Source organism: Falco biarmicus, chromosome 17 (genome assembly GCF_023638135.1).
Source record: "Falco biarmicus isolate bFalBia1 chromosome 17, bFalBia1.pri, whole genome shotgun sequence".
In the NCBI taxonomy this organism is placed as follows: Eukaryota; Metazoa; Chordata; class Aves; order Falconiformes; family Falconidae; genus Falco; species Falco biarmicus.
In genome coordinates, this window is record NC_079304.1 from 6,466,349 (window position 1) to 6,490,923 (window position 24,575).

The 24,575-nt window shown below is 42.6% G+C and overlaps 1 protein-coding gene across 4 annotated transcripts in view; it reads left to right on the forward strand.

The window, feature by feature from the left end:
* The window catches only part of MYO1D (myosin ID), a 163,228-nt gene that overhangs the window by 82,744 nt on the left and 55,909 nt on the right, over window positions 1–24,575 (forward strand). For 2 of the 4 annotated variants that reach the window (XM_056362172.1, XM_056362173.1), the window contains exons 17-21: window positions 3,995–4,218; window positions 5,363–5,507; window positions 6,110–6,214; window positions 15,509–15,622; window positions 20,716–20,870. In XM_056362172.1, coding sequence (XP_056218147.1) covers window positions 3,995–4,218; window positions 5,363–5,507; window positions 6,110–6,214; window positions 15,509–15,622; window positions 20,716–20,870 — 743 coding nt within the window. Of the gene's footprint in view, window positions 1–1,918; window positions 3,956–3,994; window positions 4,219–5,362; window positions 5,508–6,109; window positions 6,215–7,473; window positions 7,725–15,508; window positions 15,623–20,715; window positions 20,871–24,575 lie in introns of those variants that run through there. The other 2 variants (XM_056362174.1, XM_056362175.1) reach the window with 2 other exon arrangements.

Below are 24,575 nucleotides of genomic sequence, written 5' to 3' on the forward strand. Positions count from 1 at the left end.
ACAGGGTTGTGCTTAGTCCTATTTCTATGGGAAGCCAGGTTAACCAGGAGTTAAAAACCAGAGAAGGGTGGCAAAGAAATATCATTTTATTCTTGCTTGTGGGAGGAATGATACAGGGCACTGATTCTGAGGCTTGTTTACCCTGTCCTTGCAAGATTTGCTAAATGCAAGTGCTGAAACTACCAACTTGCTGGTGTGTAGCTTTGATTTAAGTTCGACTTAAAAGCTGCTCGTTGTCAAGTTGCAGAAAGGTGATGTGTGTGAGCTGCCGAATCCTTTCTGAACTATACATGAAAATGGCTTGGACGTTACCTTGGGTACAGAGGGCCAAGAGAAAGAAGCAGAATCCTGGATGCACAGATCTTTCTTTCTGTGGGTTTTTTGGCGTGCAGGTCTCCTGTATGTGGCCGTGGCTCTACCATTTTCCTCCAGCATGTAGCAGAAAAGCAGCTTTTGCAACATGAGAACCTGTTAAATGCCATGATGAACTCAGCTCTGGAAATCTGATTTTCTTTTTAATTTCATTTTGCAGTGCTTAATGTTCTTGAGTTATGAGCTGGAGGTGGGGGCAAGAATTGAAAAGGTACGTTGGGAGAGGTAGTGCTCTCCCAATATTCAAGCCTGAGAAGGGTGTGTGTTGGGAGGAAGCACTCCAGTGTCCTTGTTTGTCTTGTGTATGGTTCTCACCCATTGCTCACAGCTACACAATGCAGAGTACGCAAAGTGGCTGCTGAACAGGGAGGTTGTTGCTTTGACAGCCTCCTCTTGTTCGTAGGTTTGAACAGTCCGTGTTTCTGGAAGAGCCTGCTGGACCATCAGCCAGCCTGGGCAGTTCAGCGTTACTGATGGACTGCTTTAAGCAGAAATGAGCCCTGTGGTTGAAAAGAAAAGAAGCCAGAGAAACAATTAATTTTAAAAATATTTGTACCCCATTCCCTGGGAAAAAAATTTGTTCTTATCTTTGGCTTTCTCCTTACTTCTGAGAGGCCCTGGCGCTGTGGCTATTAGGAAGGCCCTTACTAGGTGTGAGGTTATCCAGTTATGACAACTTGATTTGAGGGCATGCTTTTCATTAATAGTTTACTACTTGCGTGTAGCCAAGGGGCATGCCTCGGCTGGATAATTGGATTTGGAAGGCTAGTGTTTGTAGCAATTGTGACACTTCTTGCTGTGAAGCCAATTTCTGCAGCGATGCAGCTGATACAACATAGGGGCAATCTGTTACAGCGCCTTTGTTCCATGAATGTCTGACTGGTGTAAAAAATAACCACAGCAAGAGACTTTCCTCAAGAGCATACCTACTTCCAGCACAAAGAAGCAAAATCAAGACCTTGTTCTGTGTCTAAAAACAATTAAAAATGCTTTTTGGGAAAAACTGACAGAAGTGAAGCTCTACAAAGTCTTTAGCAGCCTACACAAATTCAGCGTGCATGTTCTTTTCTTGAGATCCTTTGTAACATTCAGAAAGCTGTTTAGCTGCAACCTGGAACCCTTTGTTCCTCATTTCTGTTCTTACTAAATTAAAAAATGAGAAGTTGACAGTAGGTTTTTACTTGGTTTATCTTGTTTACTGTTCATACGTTCCTGGCAGGTACATTTTGTGATGCCAGTCTGTGCTTAAATGTCTCAAGCAATCTAAGTTGTCTTCACTTTTCTTTAAAAAACGGCACAAATTCCTTTAGTACTCCTTAGATGGTCAATTATTTTATCCTAGTTGCTGATTTTTGTCAGTCATACAGTTTCTGAATATGCCCTCAGACAGGGAAGTGCTGGGTTTAATTTGGCCTTACACACTTTGGGTCAAATCCAGGCCCTGTGCAACTTGGTTTTAGCTTGTGGCTTCAGGAAGCCCTGAGCTGCTCCGGAGCTCTGATGCCCTTTATAAGGCAACGATCTTGTATCTCTTTGTGATATGCAGGTTATATAGGACTAAAACTACAGCTGTAACTGAGTGTGCTGAAAGTGACTACGAAGAACAGCATATGTGATGCACAGGATGCTGCTTTCCCTCAATCTGTCTAACAATTTCAAAGAATAAATAAGGAAAGTGTTATATATTATTTTATATGCATGCAGTGCTGAGATTTTCAGTACCAATCCCTTGTTCACCCTTTAACTCACGCTTTGTCTTCCTGACAGTTTTGTTTGTCTGGTTAGCACAGCAGTGCTGACTGTCTGCCACAGTTACAGGGACTGCTTTTTGTGCTTCCTGCTATTACCTTTCCCTTTGCCGTCCCGTGTCCTGCCTTACTTCCCCGGCTCTTCCTTTTGACTACTGAAATAGCGTCTGTTCCTACACCCTCCTTCAGAGAGTGACTTCTGGCAGGTGCTGGGGTCTGATAAGGAGCACATTGCCTTTGATCGCTTTGCATGTGTTGAGTTGTTCCCCTAGCTGCTTGCTTTACTTCATTTTCCTATGCTTTGCTGTCCAGAATAATTTCCCTCCTCCTCTTCCTACCAACACTATACAATGCACAGTATAGGAGTGGATGGGGCTCCATCTGCTTCTCAGCCGTATGGGACTCAGCAGCTGCGATTTGGCCTTCACCATGCTAAATAAGCCACAGAATGGAATAGAGTTTAGAGTGATTTCACAGTGTTCCAAGGACTAGTTCCTATCTTGGAATAAAATGTTCGAGGTTGTAGGCTTACGGTCATTTGGACATGATAAGATACTAGTTGAGGGATGGATTGGCTCAGCCTTACTTGGGATGTTTGGGCAGCGCTGTCTAGGGTCTTGACTCTGTTCTGGTGGGCTAGAACATAAATGTGCTTTATGGAACGTCAAATGCACTGGTTAAGTGGGTGCTCAAGCAACTCCCTAGGCTCTGCCAGAGATACATGGATCGTGTCAGTCATGAACGGGAGATACTCCATGCAAGGACAGTGGGGCCAAAGCAGAATGAGGTGGAGTTACTCTGACAGAGGTTGAAAGAACCACCGCTCTTGAGGGGTTTGAGACCCAAAATCCCTAATTCTTCTTTGACTGTTGAGTGTACAGAGAAGAGCAGCCCCTCACATCTGCTTTACTGCTACATATAGTTTTTTTTCCAGCCACATATCAGGGTTATCAGTAAAGCTGTCAAGAGAACCTTTGACATCAGCTTCATAAAGTGAATATCATGTTGGAAATTGCCTTAGGTAATTAATTAATTCTTCTGTAAATAGAAGGCTTGATATGCATCAATGGTGCTATGGGATGTTTCTCAAGAGGGAGATAAACTCTCCAGCAGGGCCCGTAGTGGGCAATGAAGCACTCTTCATATGCAGGAGGCTCATTATCCTTCCAGTTGAATTCTACAAGGAAACAAAAATACAATCTTCATCTTGGTGGATTATATTAGAGGGAAAGTACATCTGTTGACAATCCCTCAGGGATGTGCGTGTCAACTTGAGAGTGCCTAGGTGTGAATTTGCATTTCTCTGGTTATGAGATAGAAACAGCACAGCCTGCCCAGACTGGCTGAGCAATGCCATGCATCAGCGTGCACGGGGTCTTCAAGTTAGGAGTTGGGTAGCAATTTGCAGTCATGTCAGCGTCGCACGCAGCCTTTCCTACACCAGGTCCCAGAGTGCCTCTTTGCATAGGGTGTCAGAAGTCCAGAGCATGGCGTGTTTCCTGCCTGTGGTGCTCTCCAGGCACTAATAAGACTCACAGTGATGCTGGCGAAGCTGGCCTCCCATCTGGCAAGCTGGGAGGATGTCATTTGTTTTGCATATTTGCTTGTTTTTCAGCGCGCGGCCAGAATAGATATTCCCCAAACTGTTTTCAAAGCAATCTTTTTCTAATCAGAGTTAAAATTGTTTCTTGATACACTGGTAAACACTGTGTTTTTTCAGTGATGTTTTAATTGGATCTGATTGGCACAGAGAAGGCAATTCCTTTGAAATAAAACTAATATATGTATGGATTTCAGCAGGATAGGAGGAGTACAGAAAGAAAAAAAATAATCCTGCTTTTTACTGCTAAAACTCTTTCTCCTCTGACTCCTAGGTTTGGAGGGGCACTTTGGCTCGCCTTCGCTATAAGAGGACAAAGGCAGCCCTCACGATACTCAAGTATTACCGCCGCTACAAAGTGAAGGCTTACATCCGCGAGGTTGCTCGACGCTTTCACAATGTGAGGCTAATGAAGGATTACGGCAAGCATGTGCGATGGCCCACTCCACCGAAAGTGCTGCGCCGATTTGAAGAGGCACTCCAGACCATTTACCATAGGTACAAAGAAAACAGTTTGCCTTTTCAGTCTAACCCAGTGGAGTGGACAGCTACTGCTTGTTCCATAAAAGTTGAAAAAGAGACTGAAGAGCATTAACTGGGTGTCGTAGATGAAGGTGTCGGTGGCTTCTGGTAGCCTAGACCAGGCAAACAATTATTCTAAGTCAGGATGGACATTTTGTTTCCATCCTTGGCCCCTTTCTCACCTTTCTGGTTGGTTTTAAAAGAAAAGAGCAGTTGCTGTTAGGTGGGGGGAAAGAGAAAAGGAATCTTCTCCACTTCCTCAAGACTTATTATAGTAAGCCAGTATTTTTCTGCAGTTGAATAAGTGATATTCCATGATTCACCCATATTCTATGTGCAGAAGAGGTATTTTATACCTTTATTACAACCTCCTAACATCTAAAAGCTAGTGGCTTTTTTTTTTTTTCTGCTAAGTTGTAGGCAAAGTAGTTACAATTCCAATCTGAAAAATGACAGCTTCTGAAAGTTGCTGAATGAGAGAGATGTTGGCTGGATGGGTCCTCTAGAGAACTTCAGTCCAGCTGTCTGCTGGCAGGGGAATTACCACCAATTTCAAGATCAAGTCAGCCTTGGGTTTTTTCCCCAGCTGTCTCTTGAAAGCCATCCACAGCCTATCAGGGTAGAGAGTCCTGCTTTCAGAGTAAGCTTGATTGTCATAACTACAGAACTTTAGCTTCTAAAAGACTTTTCATAGCATTAATCCTGGGGATCTGGTGTTGCTGCTGAAGGCTGGAGTGTGATATGGAGTAATGGATGGGCTACCCTGCCTTGTTTGGTGTTCCAGTTGGTTAGGGTTCAACTGTAGGGCCAAATTCAACTAACAATGGAGAATGATGATGTAAATGACCCAAAAAATGGGCTTGCAAAAACCTTATTGCAAATAGATGTGCCAGTAGTTGACTTCTGGGTATGGGATGGGGTGTATGCCAGGGAAGTCTGTTAGGAGTCAGAGGTGGTATGTGACCTAAAAATGATAACTGATGTTTCCAGCTGTAGGAATGCAATGGAAGGACTTCTGTTCCCCTTGACATTTGTAGTCTAGAGGTGACCTTGTTGTGCTGATCTGGCAGAAGCAGTCTTCATAGCAGACTGTGGAACTGATTTAGGTGTTTTGCGGCAGGTGGCGAGCAGGTGAACTCATCCGGAGCGTCCCGCCAGAAGTCCTACCTCAACTGAGGGCCAAGGTTGCAGCCATGGAAGTGCTGAAGGGTCACAGAGCTGATATTGGCCTCCAAAGAGCATGGGAGGGGAATTACATCGCACTGGTGAGTACAAGTGAAGTGCTCAATGCAGTGGCTGGGGCTTAGGGTGCTAAAAGGGTGGAAATTTGAAAAAGTGACTATTGGAGAAATACATTGAAATTTCCTCTGTAAATGAGTTTATATAGTTCCAGAATCTTTGACTTCTGCTACACTAGATGTGATTCTTCTGAGGGCTAAGCCTAACCTGAGCATCACATACAGCCAAACAGCACTAAAACGTACTAACAGTAATTCCATCAGCTGGCTCTTCAAATGGCCAAAGCTAGGAAAGAAGTCAATGTAAAACTAAAATTCTAGATATAATGGGATGTTAAGAAATAGCATAAAATGAAAAGGAACAAAGAAATTCTTTCTAGGCAAGTTGCATTGCTTCCTTTTACTGCGTCCTTCCTGTAAGCATTTTGTTTTGTTAAGGGTTTGGGTTGGTTTTTTTTCAGAAAGCACATAAAACTCCAGATGCTCTGCTGCTCTTTGACGAGGCAGAGACTGGAGGAAGCCTTCAGATGAGCTGGTGCAGCTGCAGTCCTCTCTGGACAGCCGTGACGTAATGCAATTACATTCTTCAGTAAGCAAGAAGAGTTATGTGCCTGTCTTTGCTCTTTCAGAAACCAGATAACCCTCAAACCACAGGCTCTTTCATCCCTGTTGCCAATGAGCTGAAACGGAAAGACAAGTACATGAACGTTCTCTTCTCCTGTCACGTCCGCAAGGTAACTGGCATGTGTGTGGTCTGCAGACACATGGGCTGGGTGGGGAAACTTCTTGCGGTCAAGGTGAAATCTTGGGAAGCCAGGGTCGAGGAGGTAATCCTGGAGATTCTTTCGGAGGTGGCAGGTCAAAGCAGTCCCGTTCCAAGGAATGGTATCAGTGATTTTTTGGTGGATACATACCTCTGAACGTATTGTATCGAAGGGTGCTTGGTTTGATGGCTTCTGCGGCCTCTTCATGTCAGAGACATGAGTAAATTCACTTCATTCTGCGTAACTGGTTTGGGTCTGACTTTTTTTCATAGCAGAATGGTTTTTTTGTAAGTTGGTTGGAAGGTTAAAAAAACTAATTAGAAGAACTTGCTTGCATAAATGTTTATGGTAGTTCATAATGATCTAAATAATGCTGGATTTAAATGTCTCAGGAAAGTATACTTTGAATTTTACAAAACCAATTTCAGTGGCAGGCCAGGGCTGCTGACGTTCAAGTGTTTTTAAGAAGCAGTATATTCTTTTTATTTCTAAAAATGTTCAGGCGGTCCCCACTTGCCAGAAGTGGAGCAACGTGCATGATTATTGTTTATGATTCTGCAATTGTTGCATTTAACAGTAGCAACAGAATTAATTTTGCAGCATAAAATCTCCCTTTACAACAACTTATTTGCTAGTGGTAGTGAGGTTTATTTTTTCAACAATGATTTGTGTATATAAAAATTGAAAACTCTTGTTGCTTTCCAAACAAAAATATTTCAGTGGAGTATTCTGTTGCTTTTAATGTGTTCTCTTTTAGAGTGTGGTTCGCTAGTTAAATGAGCAGTTTGAGTGAATACTGGTTTATATTGTTGGGATTAAAGGAGAATAGGCTGAGTCCAAATCCAAACCTCCTCTTTACACTCTTGCAGTAGTTTGGCTGGAACCTCTGTTAGGGAAAAGGCAGATGCAGCAGCATTTCCACCTGGCTTTTTTCACTTTAGGCTGAAAACAAAATAATTCCTCTTCTAATTCATTTAATGAACTAGTTCCAAATTGCTGCCATTTCTAGCTAAACTGGAATAACTGTAAAAATACAATATTCAGTTCTTTACGGTGTGATTATAGGAACTGTTGTTTTGAATGGGAATGGAATGACAGTGAGGGGAGTTACTCTGTGTGTGTGTGTGTAAAATATATGCATACCTGGTGTGGGAGTTTAATTTTGCTTGCTGTTACGCAACTTTTAAGCTTTTAAGTCCTTACGTTTCTCTTGCTTGCTCCCGATTCAGCTCTGAAGGACGATCTCCCATGCAAGCATAGGGGAAAGCAGATTTTGAAGCACAGCTCCATACCTTATCCTGTTCAGTAATTGCAAGCACAGAGCTCCTGCCTTTAGGCAAGTGTCTGCACAGTTCTTTTTTGTTTATGGTGTACGAAGAAACCCTTGAGCGTACAAACAGGCCTTGTTTCTCTACATCCTGTTACTGTGTTTACTTGCTGGAAAAATCCATTTTCTTCTGGGGTTTGTTGCATTGGTGTCCCAGCACTATAATAATAAAAGCAGTCTGGAGATGGAATAGGTGTTACCTATCATAAAGCAGATTTCTTCCTGCGCCTGAAAGGTTACTTGCAGTGTCTTCAGAGGTGAAGAAACCTTTAGCTTACCATAGCTGCTTAAAAAAAGTAGCTCAGCTGGAATTGGGAAATACTGCGGAGACTGCGAGGTTATAGTCTTGCAGTCTTGTGGGTTTTTAAATTATCTTGTAACTTTTTAAAAATATTTCTGGAAGTTAAATTATTGTTTGCTTTCTTGTATCAGAGAGGTCAGGCTTAATCCTCCACTTGCCTGCCTGGTTAGGGTTACCTTTGTATGGCTTTTGAAATCCTCAATAAAGGAAGCACAGGCGTGAGCACAGCAGTGCAATCTGTGGGCACAGCGACAGCGGAGCTAAGGTGAGATGGGCAGACCTGCAGCTGCCACATGTGCACCAAGCTGTGGTGAGGGGTCAGCTGGCACAGGGGAGCTGCTGCTCTGGCACAGCCTGACTGTGCCTGAGTTTTTGAAGTCATTAATACTTTTTCTGGTCTTTGTTCTTAAGGATCTGTGTTTTCTGGACAGAATATAACTAAACACAGTGAAAAAGCATCCCCCTTAGAAAAATGGTGGCCTTAAAAAAGCAAACAGAAGCACCTCTCCTCCAACAAATGGATAAAATAATTTCAGCATTGCTGTTGAGGACAAGGCTGCAACTTTGTAGGATCTTTAATGATGTGTGTAAGCCTGGTGATTTCAGTGCATCTCCGTGTTTAAACTCAAAAGCAAATGACCTCTTTCAAATCCATGCTTGGATGTACTATCTTTTTGAGTGAACCATTTGTCTTCCTTCTTGTATGGACAAGAAATGCCCAGGCAAGCCTGAAGTGAACAAAGGAGAGAAGACAAACAGTCCTGAACTTTGAAAGCTAACAAGACCAAGATTTCATATTTCAAGGCTTAGCATTTTGCTTTCCAGCCAATGCACTTCTTCAGGTAATCTGTTATGCCTTAAATTTGAGCGTCGGATTTGCAGACTAAGCAATGGTGAAAATTGTTGTAGAACCTGTAAGCGACGCTGTGCTTTGACTGCAAGAGTACAGTCTCTACCCTGAAAACAGCACCAGCCTTCTTTTACTCTTCACATGAAACAATTTATATCCTAAGCTGTCTTTTTAAAACAAAGGTGTTTCTCTTGTCAAAAATAAAAGCTGCAGCGTTCCTGCTTCTTGCCCTAAAAGTAACAGCAGTCTGAGGGTCAGCCTTCAGTGCTGTGGGGTAGGGAGAATTTCTTCTGATTGCTACTTTCTTCCCTTTACTTTCTTAAAGTAAATAAATAAATGAAATCATAAAATTTCTTCCTTTTAGCCTTAACCTTCTTTAACTTGCCCATGTCATACCAAATGTTATCTGCACGTGTGGCGCTTGGTCTTGGCATGTGCAGACTGTCTTGGTGGTCAGAGCTTTTGAAAGGGAGCGACTTTCACTGCAGGGAGTTTTGTCAGATTTCTTATGCTAAACCTGGTTTGTTGTGGATTTGCAAATCGGCTGTTTGTTTCTCAGCTGAAATTTCGTTCACATGAAGCTTTAGCAGGGGACTGAAGAGCGAGCTATAGAAAGGAAAATGTAATTAGTTATCAGATGAGTTCATTGCTTCCATTAAGTAATACTCTTTAACAAAGCATCAGTGCACAGAGTAAGGTTCCTCAAGTTCATTCAGGGTATATTTTCATGATTCAGCTTATTTGAGGATTCTTGAGCAAAAAATGCGCTGTTACTGTTGGTCCCTTAGGCAGGCAGGCAGGTGTTACTGGTAATGAGAGTTCAGGTGAATGTTTTATTTCTGGAGCAGTGTCAGACTGCAGCTTTAAGTGAGGTACTGAATCATCACACTGCATGTGAAGTAGTTCTTTACTGTCAACAGTAATGTTAGTCGTCTGCTCTTCAAAATTTTCTGGTAATTGCAGTCTAATACACCTCTTTGAAAAGACACTAAAAGGATAAGTACCGGGCAATTTGAATAGACACATGTTAAGCCTGGAATTCATATATTTAAACACTTTCATGTATAGAATATATGACCTGTAAGATATTTGTTTACCATTAAATTCTTTGAGGCAGTTTTGTTTTTTTTTTAAGTTGATGATTGGCATTGTTCTAGTGAAGTCAAGGAAGTAATACCAACTCTCACCAGCCAGAGAACTGCTCTTCAAGTATTGATAACTGCTGGTAAAGTTTTCTTTAGCTTGAGTGTACGGTTCTTCATTTCAACAGCTTGAGATGAATAATAACAGATGAATCTGTTTGGACTGAAGCTTATATAGCTGGTTTTATAGAAGGTCTGTGAAGAGACTTTGAAGTCTCGCTGATGGGAAGTACATACGTTTGCTTTCTTGCAGTAGGTATAGGTAGAAGCAGGTCATTTCTGCCTATGGAAAAATATATCTTTTCTGAGCATCGTGGTGCTCTTCATTTTTTCAAAGGAAATTTTCAAGTTTTTTGCCTTGGGAAACCAAATGCATATTTCATGCATACCACCAGATTTGTTGTATCACCTAGGAAACAACAGTTTCTTCTTCTTCTTCTTTTTTTTTTTTAAAAAAAGTCTTTTCTTCTCACTTTCTCCCTGGTCACTTGAGGCACCAAGCTGCCTTGAGAGGCCCATCTCTTCCAAAGCCCAGTGCCCTGCGGTGTCTAGAGGCCCCTGGCAGAGACTTGAAAAGCTCATTTGGAGCTTTTTCTGCTGCAGGCTAGACCTTCATTTTTCCCCATAAGCTAGTCAAGAAGCTAAATTAAGACTGATTCACATTTGGATCAACAAAGATATAAATAAAAAATATCCAGAAGGTGCAGAGAACACAATGCTAGGAAGGGCTGTTCTCCGGGAGGGTATAATGTATCTGAGAACATAAGGCCTGTCTCCACTCCTACAAAATCAAAATAATAGTGGCATTTGCAATGGTGCTGGCATTTGTCTGAATCTCTTCTGTGCATGCTTCTCAATGTGACAGTTTACTTCTAAAAACACAGCATGTATTATTTACATAAATATGCCATAGGTGCATTAGGCACCTGAAGCAAACCGGTTGCTTGGAAAGAGCCAAAAAGGACATGAATCATAGAGCAGTGAGAATTTGTTTCTCGGCTGAGAAGAGCTGCTGGACTTCCCCTTTGGTACATCTCTTTAGCTCTTTGGCTGAATTTATTGTTCACTGTGAACACCAAAAACAGTGGGTGACCACAGGAAAGAAGTGGAATTTAAAACATGCTTGTAGAACTACTACAATATTATATTGCCTTGTGAAAGCTGGGCATGCGTCTTGTCTCTCCTTTCTGGGTGGCAGCTGCAGGGTGGCAGCTGCAGGACCTTCTCGGTGGGGTGCCTCTGGCTGCACAGCCCAGTGAGGTCTGCTCCGTTTGTCACCGTGGGCTCCGTGCTGGAGGTGGGCATGGGCAACAGGCAGGGCATTGAGGTGGGAGCAACAAGTGGAGTTGTGGAAGTGAACAGGTGGTGGTGTCAGACTCCTTAAAAAAAGTTTCAAATGAATAAAAAAAGACACATTTGGTGACCATGGCCCCACATTTTCAGATCTGAGGTCTGTGCGGGGTGGATCACAGCCTAAGAGACTGGAGAATCCTTTGCTTAAACTCCCAAGACATGGAGCATGGTGCACTGCAAGCTGCACAGCCGGATTATCATCTGAGGAGCCTGTGCTACTCTGCTCAAACAGCTCAACTTGTAGCACCAGACACTCCTAACCTACTTTCTCTGGGCCATTCAGTGTTTCATAGCCTTTATTTTTTTTTTCTCCCATTCATCTGCTTCCTAAAATAATCCTAATTATTCAGCATCTTTTTATGTGAGATTTGCCAGGCCCTCGGTCTTGTTCTTTAGCTTCTCTGAACAATTACTCTCCTTCACTTTGACCATGCCAGTGCTTCACCCACACCACTCCAGGTGAGACCAATGCATGCAGGACATTATTCTCTGTGCTAGTCTTCACCACATGCTAACGCCTTGCTTGTTTTCAGCTGCCTCACATGTTTGTGCCAAGATCTATCCAGAGCTGTCTAAAATCATCTTCAGTTACTTTTCCGAGCTGGTGCTGTTAATTTAAAGCTGTCATATAGCTCTCCAGTTGCATGTTTTGCCTTTATCTGCTCTGAACTTTGTCACTCTGCTGCCTATTGATGGAATATTTAAGTTCTTCAGTTGTCTCTTTCTCTTTTCTCTTTTCACCTAGGAAAATTCTCTTTATATTCATCTGCCTCATCACGTCTCACCCTTGTCTGCCCTTCTCAGTTGATTAATACATATCTGTGACTGTGATACACCGATGACTCCAGTTTTGCCTTAGTGAAAAATGATTTCTACTTTCTCACTTGCTTTTGACAAAAGTCTGCATCTTGCCTTGTGACTGGCTATTTAGTACCTGCTCTCTTGGGGCGTCTGAAAGTCTGGATAGATGGCATCAAACGTTCTCCTTGGTGTAGTATTTCCTGGACAAATTAATTGTAATGTTGGCGAGATGCGTGTTCCTCTGCGAAAACCCCATGTGCTGGAGCCTAATGTTACCAGCAGCCTGGAAGAATGAATATTTGTGATGAGTTGCTGGTGGGATGGAGGGAATTGAAATGGTCTGTGTTTAGGAAGGAGATATGAACAAAAGCATGATCCGAGGGTACAAAACACTTCTCTGGAGAGATTATAGTTTTGTTTCCTGCTGTAACATGATCCTCCCACTTCTGTTTTGGTAATCAATCATAAGAATTCCATAAGGTGTGGAATAGTGGTTTTTTAGCTTCAGTCTTCTTGGATCTTCCCTGGACCAGATGCCATTGTGAAGGTACAACATTTAGTATATTGTATCCTCTGAATGAGTACATTTATTAAACAGTTGCATATTTTTACAGTAGCTTTCCAGAGGTTCTTATGTGACATTTGACAGCAGGTTTGGTGATTTAATTTGTCAGGTACTGGGGGGATGCTGTTGCTGGAGACAGGATTGGTGGCCAAAAAAACCCATGAATTCAGAACATCAGAATACCTAGAACTGAGAGAAATTATATATGACCACTATACATGGCTTGCTGCTGGGTCACATCATTACTTTGAATCATCAGCTGGTGCTTAACTAATCTGTTCTTCCATTGCTCTTACTACATAGAGACTGGATGTATGAATTGCAACAAAATACTGGGCTGTGGGGCTGTGCACTTGGCTGTTTTCAGCAGTACTTACTGGGGGGTTTCACATATTGCTGTCTTCCAGCAGTTAATTTTTACCTTGTAAAAAATTCTGATTTTTATTAGAACTGTTATATATAATTGGTTTTTTTAAAAAAAAAAAAAAAAAAAGTTGTTTTAGGGTTGATACACACAAAAATCATAGCTACAATACAAGATGGAGCTTATTTTCCCCATACACTGAGTGCCTGGTTATGCAAGGAGTGTCCCAGGCGGGTAGTACTTGAAGTTCAAATAACAAGTGAATGACCTTCCTGAGTATGCCTGAGATTATTCCGTGTGGGTGGGAGGAGACAGATGTATAGATATCTATACACAGATAATCTCTGCTGGTGTTGAGTGCCAGTGAGATTACAGGTGATGATATAGTGGTTTGCCTCAGCAGGCAACTAATGGTTCTTCACTGAATTATAGTGTGTATCTATAATTGGTCTTAGATTTACAGCTGTAGAGCCCAGTGGCAGACAAAATTAAGATATTAAGATATTAATTTTTCCCAATGGCGATGCTAAGCTGTGTTTGCTGAACTACTAGAAACTGTCAGAATATTTTGAGTACTGTAAAGTCTGTTTTCCTGGCAGCATAGGGGCTGCTGAGATCACAGAATGTTTAAGGTGGGAAGGGAGCTCTGGAGATCTGAGGGCCAACCCCCTGCTCTGAGCAGGGCCAACTTCAGAGGTAGATGAGGCTGCTCAGGCTCTCAGTCAGCTTGAGTTTGGAAAATCCCTGAGGATGAAGGTTACAGAGTCTCGCTGAGCCCTGTCCCAGGGCTGCTACCCTCCTGGGGGGATTTTTTCCCACTTGTGTCCAGTTGGACTTTCTGCTGCTGCATCTTCTACCCATTGCCTTTTGCTGTACTTCTCCAAGAAGTCTAGCTCCATCTCCTCTGTACCCTACCTTTGTCAGAGGGTACAGTCATTTGAAGATTAAAACACATTTGCCTCTTTTTGGAAACCAGTTTTAAAATTGTTTTAAGTGCACTATGATTTTCTTACTACTCAGTAACTTATAGGAATGGAGTTGGGAGTCAGGAGACCGGAGTCCAGGTTCAAAATAACCTGAGAATGGTACAAGCATTTAACAAAACCCAAGTCAACTAAAAGCCTCACTCAGTGATCGGTTAACCTTAGGGGCAGCAGATGCTTCTGAGCACTTTCTTGTTTGGTCTAGGAGTTTGCCAGGTACTGTAGCTTTGCTTTCCATGTTCCCAGAAGAGCCCTGGGCAGCAGAGCTGGGCAGTGACCTCCTGTTTAAACAATTTCTTTTGAGGAGCTTGAGCCCACTGGTGATCCTTAGACATCCTTGCCTTGAATGCCATGTTCTTAACAGAACACTAAGTCAAGTTCAAATACGGGTTGGGCAATGCCTACCTCTGCAGAAGAATCTGCTGTCCTCGTAGTGCGGGTCTGGGACAGCTGAACTGATCTCGCAGCTCGCTGCTGCTGGACAGAGCCGTCCTGCCTTCTTCCTCTGTTTACTACTACCCAGAGCCTCACCCTCTTTCCCTTGCAGTGGCTCTGATGCTCATTGTGCCCTTCCCTTGCCAAGCTCACAAACAGGGCAGATTTCTGTCTGGTTAGTGAGTCGATAGGGCTGAGGAGCACTGGAGCCAGCTCAGGGTGTTGCGTTAGGACCTCCTGGAAGGGGTGACAGGACGTCGTTCTCGATGGCAGTGAGCCTTTGGACGGGAATGGTTGCACTCTCCCTCTGCATCTCTTGCTTAGGAAGGGAGAGGGTTGTGTTCAATTCCCCTGCAGCCTGAGGGCACTCCAGCTTGGGGCTTCTGCTTGCGAAGAAATAACCTTGCCTTCCTCCTGACAGCTGGTTGCCTTGGCTCTCCCAGGCTTCTTCTGCCCCATCCAGTCTCTTCTTCCTTCTTGCAGAATAGGAGAACTTTGGCAAGCCAGTGGAACATGCCTGTGCCCAGCTAACACATCCCCTGACGGGCAGGGGAAGGGTGCTTGTCCAGCTTTCAGCTTCTGGGGCAAGTTGCTTACCTATGTCCAAGGTGCAGATGGTTTTGAAGAGGGAAATGGGACCGCCTCAAATTTAGGATGGGCCAAAGCATCTGCTTGCAAATGCCTCAGGTCTGGACTGTTGCAGGCCCTGGTGGCAGCCTGTTTAGCTCTGTGGGGCAGGTATTCTGCATTGTGCTTTTGGGGTGACATGGATAATGTAGGAACAATGGCCGTCTGCCTGGGCTTGGTGTCTGCCAGTGGATGGGGACACAGGTTGAGTGTTGCTAGGGGAAAGCATCTGTCCTTTATTGGATTAAAGCTGTGGACTCTCCCAGGTTGCCACAGCCCTGCTGAGTAACTCTGGGAATGTTACTTCTCCGAGACTTTGTGTTTCTCTATTTGTAAAATGGGATTACGAGGTCCACCCTCCCTTTTCAGTGTTTGAAGATCTGTGGAGAAAAACTGTTTAAGAGCTATGCGAGTTTTGCGTATTTACATTGTGAGTTTTGCATATTTGTTGCTGCTGAGTTTTATTCTGCATGGTCTTGTGGTGCTCGGTGAAACTGAAAATTTGCTTCTTTACAGGTCAATCGCTTTAATAAGGTGGAGGACAGAGCAATCTTCATTACTGATCGGCACCTTTATAAGATGGACCCTATGAAGCAGTACAAAGTGATGAAGACCATCCCCCTCTATAATGTAAGTACAAGGACTGTGGAATCTTGTCTCAGGCTCTTAGTCACGGGCAGTTCATCAACTGTTTAGCTCCATTTCCGTATCCATAAAATGGAAAAAGATCTTGGTTTACAATTTTTAATATATTTAATGTCTTTAAAACAGTTATAGTGCAATTATCTACAACACTGATGCATCATGTTAGCTTTTAATTTCACTGCATAAAATAAAAGCTAAAACCCAAACTGCTTATCACGCTCTCTTCTGCTCGTTCTTCTATTTGGGTTTTTATTTGCTGTGTGCTGCAAGATCCTGGCCCCATAAGGGGGTTAGCATTTCACAGCAGCTTATGACACAATTTCTGTGTCTCTGGGGGTTTGTTTGATGCTTCATGTCGTGTTTGAATTTTTATTTTTTTTTTTAGTATTTGTTCATGTTTAATGTAAATCTTACCAAAGCTAGATTTGGAATTATAGTGAGGTATCTGGCCTTTGGGGTAGCAGAGTTTAGCTGCCAATGATCCCTGGTAGGAAGGGGGCTGGGTGAAAAACCTCGTCTTAACAATTCAGCATCCTGGAGTGTGGATTCAACTGCTTATTTGTTTTCCTCAGCCTGAGGTAACACTACTACAGTTATCTTAAACCTACAGAACCTGCCTGGGTTGCTTGGAAATGTACACAAATTTGTTGGGATGTTTGCATTGGAGAAATAATAAATCTGGCATCCTTGTATTGCTGGAAGAGCAGAGGTGAGATTAGAGTAATGGTAAAATCTAATCTGTGCATGTGGAGTGAATGATTAGCACAGACTGCATCCATAATGTTGGTTCTGTAGATCCTCTTCTAACCTCCTCGCTGGTCATCCACCTAGGCTGTGCACCCACCACAGTGTGTGTGAGTAATGTGCTCATACCCTGGTGAGAGTATTTGCTGTAGCAAAGTGACGTCTCCGTGGCAGTGCCTCTTGTTTTGAAAAGACATCACTGCCAGGGAGTTAGCAGCTCCAGGTAATTTTCTTCAGTTGATGTTCTGTTCTGCTGATATTCTCTCTTAATTGTGTAAAATGAAATTGTCAGCAGGTTACGCTGCTTAATGGCTGACTTTTGCTTGTGCAAACCAACTTGTGCAGATACATAGAGAGTGTTTTCCCTAGATGGGTGCATTTTTGGGGAAGTGTCAAGGCAGACAAGATGGAATTCTGTCCATCACAATTTCTCACTATTAGTTTTCTGCACTCTTATCCTATACAAAAGGGCTAGGCCGCTGCAATTCACTTACTGTATTGGTAATTATAGTTAAATCTGTATTTATCACAGCTTTATAAGAGTGTCTGCTTTACCTGTGTGTCTGATGGGTTTAAAGGTGGAGCTCGTGCATTTACATAACAGCACAAGACCAATCACAGTGGTGGTAACCTTAACATTTTCCTCTGAAAATCCTTAAAAATTAAAAGCCTTCAAAATTAAAGGGGGTGAGGAAGTCAGATAGAATTTTAGGTTGCCTATAGAATATCTGTTACTTAGAAATGTTAGTAATTATTGTTTTTTCACAAAAGCCCTGTGTCTAAGATAGGATGTCCATTCGTACAGAGTGCTGTAGCGTAGCCTGCGCTGGCTGTCTGCTTTGCATTTCCTCTAGCCCCAAAGCAGTTAATGCTCTGTACATAACACATCTCTTGCTTTTATATCTACGGCAATTTAAGTATTCTAAATCAGCTTTATTTGTAGATCTGCAATTATGTCCTTCAGCAACCTACCACAAGGCTTCCTGACCAAACAGTTTCCGTGGCCTGAGCAACAGCTAAGGGCTTCTGGAGTACTTTGCAGAGGAGGATGGGTCCTAAAGGCCTTTCACTGACTCATACAGGTGTCAGAATAATTTTCCAGAGTGGGAATGTGATGAAAGCAATCCTTGGTAAATGCTGTAGTGATAAATTGCTGCTCTGTTGGCAGCAGCCTCTCCTTTAACCTGCTTCTCCTGCGCTGTGGTCCTGGGGAATAGCAGCAAATCTGCACATACACACCGGGATTGCATCGTGTGGTGCTAGGGTGTGCTCATTGATCCTCTTGATTAACTGCTGATTTTCTGTGCACGGCAAGAAGGAGGGAGAGGAGGAGAGAGTTTGGAGATATATTTGGTCCATACACAGTACCTGAAATATTTATATTTATGTTGCCAGGATTTCTTAAATTGAACTCTGGCAAATGCTTAATGCTATAATGCAGTTGTTTTTTCCTTTTTGTAGTTATGTTTTGTATTTTATTGCTTAATGATTTGAATATGCATTGTCTTTCACCTCTTGGGCTGCCTTGCACACTGTCTCTTGTTCTTCTGCATGCCTGATCCCTTCTTGTGTGGAAACCCTTTTACAGTGTACAGGGAGGTGGTATAAGTAGCCGGTTAGTGATCCAGACATTCCTTCAATTTTGGAGAAAGAACAGTTTGAACTGATTTGAAGATTTTTGAGAAGCAAAGGGATAGTAATTACACCAGTTGTGATGTGTATCGGTGTATCAAATGTGTCCTGCTAGAAAGATGCATGTTTGCTGGGGAAGATGGATTGCCCTTCTGATATGTAAAGGTGAACCCAGCTGAAATTTATCTGCCTGTTAGCTGTGCTGCTCGCTATCAGCATCTCGAAGCACCCTATCAACACAGCAGCATCCTTAGGGATGGTGTTTCCATGGAAATCTCATTGAAGACAGTCAGCTGATATCTGTTACGACCATAAACTTGTTTTTGGCTGAAGAAATCGCACAACAGTTCCCCTGTCTCCTTTAGCTATGTTTACATGTAAATGGTTTAAGTGGAGCCCATAACGCATGCCTGCTCAGTCCCAGGCTCTGCATTCTGTTACTGTGGCTTGTGTGAGGAAGCTGTAATTTTGTGCAAATGATGACAAAGCAATAACTTTCCTTTCAACCCTGACTGTTTTGGTGTATTGAGATGCTGCTTTGGGGGATTTTCTGTGTGCAAGCATTCTGTCAGTTGCCTCAGAAGTACCAATATATGATTGTCTTTTTGTTCTTACCTGGAGAGAAAATAAACAGATAATGGCAGAAAGGAATTAAAAGGCGGCTGAAAGGATCTTGCAACTACCTTTCCCAGTACAGTGGTGAATACAATAAAGGATGTTATGTGGATGCTGAGAATTTTCTCCTGATCTTCAAGCAGAGCCAATAGTTAGTGCTTGTAAATACTGAGATAAGCACCTTCTCTGAAATTATTTCTTTTGTGTTGTATTTATTTGTTCGGATAGTCTAATGGCTAGGGGTGAAATAGGAAAAATTTTAAGGGCTCTTGGACTTCCAACACGGTTCTGTTGAATAATTAATGTTTAAATAGGCTTTTCAAATCCAGACATTGCAACTTGTTCATCTTTAACACTCCGTGCGCGTTTAAAACCTTGATGGCAGTAGTCCCTGTGGTGCTATTGTGCTCACAAGATGTTATTTAAGCATGCAAATTAACTTTAAGGGACACTGTAAACCCAGGCAGCTGTTAATGGCTGTCCGTGAAGTGTAGCTTGTTTTTGAAGTGTTTCACAACCTCAAGATAATGTGAATGGTAGAGAGTAAACTCCACCTGTGTTGGCTGTACTACGCAACTGGTAGCAGGAGGTCTCTGCTCAGTGTTTAAAATACCAGCAGTTGCTGTAGTTCAGACAGACTGTTGTACTGTGATAATAAGCCAACAAAATACGAGTGATTCTAAACTTGTGTAGTGTTTCATCCAGAAAACAGGGCACACACTGCGCTGCTTCATGTTGGTTGTGGTGTGCTTTTCTGGGACAGTGCTGCTGTCTGGTATGTGTTAGACATCCAGAGCTGGAACAGGTTTCTTGGAAACAATACGTTGTGACTGCTGAAACAAACACGCGGATCCAGACTGTTTCCGAATATGATTCATGCTTCTGAAAGGAGTGAGTAGTCTCCAACTCGATTTGTGCTAATATCCTTTCCAACACAGGCAGTGGCGTTACTTAGAAGGCATTTTTTCTTTAAGAAGAGAATAATGAGATTTTCATTTCCACAAAATGGTATAGCGGTGCCTCTTTTAGGAGAATGTGGCTTCTCTCTGCAAATCTCTGAATGACTCAAAGGAGTCATGTAGTCCTTTAGTGGACAGAGAAGGTCTGCTGTATTCTCTCCTTGTTCTCATCATTCTTTTGCCTTTCTCTCTTTTTTTTTTTTTTCATTTATTTTCACTGGTTTGTTAAATGTAGTTGCCTCTCGATGACTCTTTTGCTATCCTTATATTTCCTTTCGACAGCATAGATTCACTTTATGCTTTTTTCTAATACTCATCTGAACAGCCTGTGTACCCAGATTGCCACTCCTAAAATTTTCCTACTTTTTGCTTTGTGAGATGATGAGGACAAAGCTTTTAATGTGCCAATTCACAGTTACTTAACAGCCAAAAAACCACCCCAACCAACCCAAACCAGAATCCCCCACCTTTTTATTTGGTTGGAACAGCAAGACCTTAATCTGTGCTAAAATACTGGAATCATCACGGCTTTGTGGGGTTTGCAACTTGTATTCTTCATCAAGATGTTTAGGCTTTCAGTAAAATTCATTCTTACATTATCTGTGCCTCATTGCGTTCCCAGTGCTGCATGTGTGAATTTGAAGATGGCTGTTGGGCAGTCTCATGATTATTGGTGGTTTCCTTTGAAAGGAAAGAAGAAGAAAAAAAAAAAAAAAAAAAAAAAAAAAGCAGGTGGCTCTGCCACTGAGCAGTGCAGTGTCATCCAGTGCAAGATTTTTGGGAAAGCAAGCGTTGGCTGTTAGAAATCTACCTGGTGCACTCTTTGGCTCGTGGCACTGGATATGCAGAAGGGCACTACAGCAACATGGGGCAGTGCTGCTTCTGTCAGGAGTTGCTCAGCGTGAACCCCATCTAGACAGGAAAATTTCCTTGCCCCTTTGAGACTGTTGACTTAAAAACAACACCCTGTCATTTCAGGAGGAGTATGGAGGACCTGCACGCTGCTGTCCCCTGAGCTCTGTGGTAGAGGGAGAAGTTGTGAGCGAGCATGGCGTCCTGGAAAGAACTAGCCTGGTGAGTAGCAGATTTGTCGACGTGTCTAACAATGTTCCTGCTTTCTCTTCACAGTTGATAGGATTGAGTGTCTCCAATGGAAAGGACCAGCTCGTGGTCTTCCACACAAAAGACAGCAAGGATCTCATTGTCTGTCTCTTCAGTAAAGAGCCCTCTAACGACAGCAGGATTGGGGAGCTGGTGGGAGTCCTGGCAAGTCACTTCAAGAGGTCAGTGTTGGGGTTGGGTTTTGCTGAAAACTCAGTTTAGCATGCCAGATCAGAAACTTCTCCTGATGTCGTTCTCACGTCAGTGTTGAGCTTTATCTACGTTACTTCACTGTATTACTAGGATACCAGAGCAATGTTTTTTTCCTTGCATTTTTGGGACATGCTTTTTAATCACAACACTTTGCTTCCCCTTCTGCCTTCCCTGTATGTGTATGTTAGAGCTTGGGTGTTTGGGGTAAGTATCACTTAAGATGCATTTTGAGTGTATCACAATGTCTCCTGGATGCTTCTTACAGTCAAACTCTTCACACATATGATTAAGATACAGCTCTTCATTTCTCAAACTGCTCTTCCTAGCCCCAGTATCAGTAGAGATGAATTATTGCTTGAGCAGCAAAATGTCATCTCTGTTTCTTGAAAATTGTCTCATAAATCAATGTGCAAAAGCTGTTTTATTGGTGGACTGAACACTTAAGTGGTTATCCTGCATTGAGCTGCTTGGAGCTACAGCTGAACTAGCAGTAATCACCTTTACACTGATGAGCAAGTTCAGGGCTGTCCAGACAAGCGTCACAGCAGTGGCTGTGTTGCAGGCAGTCACGTAAAAGTAACTCTATAAAGAAATGGTGTGTGGAGTGAACAGGTGTCCGGAGTTGTTCCCTTGCTCCTCCAGAACAGATCCTCTTGAGGACTGATGTTGATCAGCATCACATGCAGTGTTGGCTTTTGCCATTCACAATATTATGCTCCATTTATGACCGATAAAGAGGAGTCTTTACAGGTAAATTTTCATACAGAGCTACAAGCGGCAGGACAATGATAGTGAGTTTTAGGTTACATTAGGTCCCTGGGTAACATTTTTTTTTATTTTTTTTTTAATTCAAGAAGAACGTGCCAGTTTAGCCACTTCTCACCACTAGTGTGTAAAGTTCGCTGCTGCCTGTACTGCTGGAGGCAGGTGCCACATTCATTTGAAATGAATTCTCAGCATCAGCATAACTTCTTTTGGGAAACTGAGTGCTGGAAAGCAACAGAAAACATTCTCTGTTTTTGCTTTTACCTAAATAGAGTTTCATTTCAAAGGCAGCTACTCTTAAAGGCTTGGAAGATCATGGGTATTGCAAAGCAACACACTTCATTTTGGGAATCCTGTGAAATACCTGGAGTTCTTTCATGTCTGGTGTGCTTTGAACACAGGTGACATCTGTCTTCAGATAGCTGATGCTTCTCAGTGCTTTAACAAGTCTCTAATGTTGGAAAGAGCTGTGAAACTGTTGGTTACACTCCAGATCCTGTATGTTCAGTGTTCAGACTGCCCTGGTTTGCTGTTCCTTTTGCTCGGATGTTACTACAAAGTACCCAGCCTTTTTGTCACCTATCCAGTATAGTTCAGTGTGAGGCATGTGCTTCGTGTTAAGAAAGTGTGTTGTGTGGCCATCAGTCTAAAATACTGCACCTTTCATAGAAGGTTATAAACTATTGACTTTCAATTTCTTACACTGATTTTAACAATGACATTTTTATCTTTAAAAATAGTTAGCTTTTACCTGATCACTGTCTGTAGAAGGAAGGCAGTTAAATACACTTATATGCTGTTTAATCTTCACTTAAAACAGTATTTTGTGTGTGTGTGCTTGAAGTGACAGATCTCAGCACAGCTGGTGAAATAGGAGAGGTGGTCTAAAAGCCTGTTTTTCTCCAACCTCTAATAAAAATTACTGGTTTAACAGTAATGTACAGGAACATCTCACATTTAATTTTCCTAGTATCTAAATGTCATGGTTTCCCTCTTCAAAGCAGTATCTGTAAATCAAGATAAAAGGAAATATTCTTGTTTTCAGCCACTTTCCATTTTCTAAGTGTAAAAAAAATCCTGTCAGTGAATGGGATTAGCTGACCCTTTGCTTGAGAGGCACTTTGGGAATTCCTTGTTAAACAGGATTAGCTGAAAGTCACCATGTGCCTCGTGGCAAGTGTCAGGTTTCTCTGTCCTGCATGTAAGAAGGTGGTTGCTGTGAAAAGAAAGTGGATCTAGCAGTAAAATCTTGAGCCTAAAAGTTCAATTGCCTTGTGACCCTGTAATGGGATTTCAGAGCTCCATTCCACCTGGGACGTGGGGAGCACCTTCCTTAGGTTACAGGAGAATTTCACTTAATGTCCTCTCTGAACACACAGAGCAATTTCCAGCCATCTCAATGCCAGTCCTGAACCCCCTGTTGTGAGGTTTTAGAAAGGGTAAGGTTGCACAGCCACCCTTGGTGATGTGTAGCATAGTAGGTAGTGGTACTTTAACTACTTGTATAATAAGATAGTGTAAAATTCCATGCCAGTCTGTGTTAGGGTGTAAGAAGGATGAGGGGTAGGCTGGTGGTGTCGTCTGTGCTGAGGATGCCTAAACCTTCTAATTCAGAGAATTTGTTTCAGGTTTTCTTATTTTTCCAAATTCTTTGAACTGGGAACTTCAATGCTGACACATCTTGCATCGGGAATTTTGGAAATTTTCAGCCAGAAATAGGTTAGACATTTTAGAACAAGTTTCAAGGTAAATGTCTTTAGATGCTGTATTTTTGGGCAGCTGCTTTTAGGGAAGTTACGCTTTTCCTGTTCTTTGGCATAAAGGCTGCATGTTTGGGAACGGATTGCCTGAGTTCATATCTTTTCCCTTCACCCATGAAAATCTACCTGAAGCAGCATCTTTTTAAAATTATTCCTAGTATGATTTTTCTTACTTGCAGGATGTGGTCACAAATTATATTTATGTAGTGTAAAATAACACGACATTTCTATGAGCTATATGGTTTTGGAGTAACGACTCTTCTGCTAAAGACAGTGAATTGAATATAGTCAAATTAGTAGGTGTTCGAGTCATACTTCTAATATAGCAGCTAGATTTTATTTTTTGTTAACAATGCAATTTATTAAGTTACTGAATTCCCAATAGAAATTATGGGAAAGTCAGCTGAGATGCTGATGTAACGGCCACAGTAAGTTCATGGACACGTCTACACACCATTTTGCAGGCAGACATGAACTTGAGTTTGCTGGGGTGTTTTCCTTGCTGTTCTCTGGCTGTGGCTGTCTTGACCTCAGTGATGGGCATCTCCTGCTGGAGCCCTTGTGCCTGCCGCATGAGAAGAGCTGTGTTTGAGTGAGCACATGAAATAGCTGGAAGTATCCTCTAGGAGCAAAGTGTGTTGTAGGAGCATCCATTGTAGGAGCAAGCATATGAAATTTGGATCATGGGACGCTTCTTACGCTACTTCGCAGGAAGAAAAGATGCCCTGAAGTGACTAGGGCAGCACGTGGCTCTCGTCGTTGGTTTGCCAAAGCACTTGCTCACAATGCAGGGGAAACAGCTCTCAGAAGTTGTGAATGTGGCCGGTGTCCCTTCAAGTGCTGGAGCCTGCACTCAGGAGAAGGGGACCTGAGTAGCTCTTGGAGGACGTAAAAGGGGAGGATTATCAGCCAGGAAAGGACTTATCCTTTCCATCTTTTACATCCATATGCTTCATGGTCCTTAAGGGTCTAGAAGATGTCTCAGCTGACCAGTCCAACATACTGAGGGCTCTTTGTGGATGTACTTCAGAGCCGTGCTTCACCAGAGAAGACATGCTCGTAGCCAGTTTCCAAAGCACTGATTGATTTTACTCTTTGTCTTGTGGCTCTCACACTGTGTGTCACCTCCTGTACCCAGTCCTCCCTGCA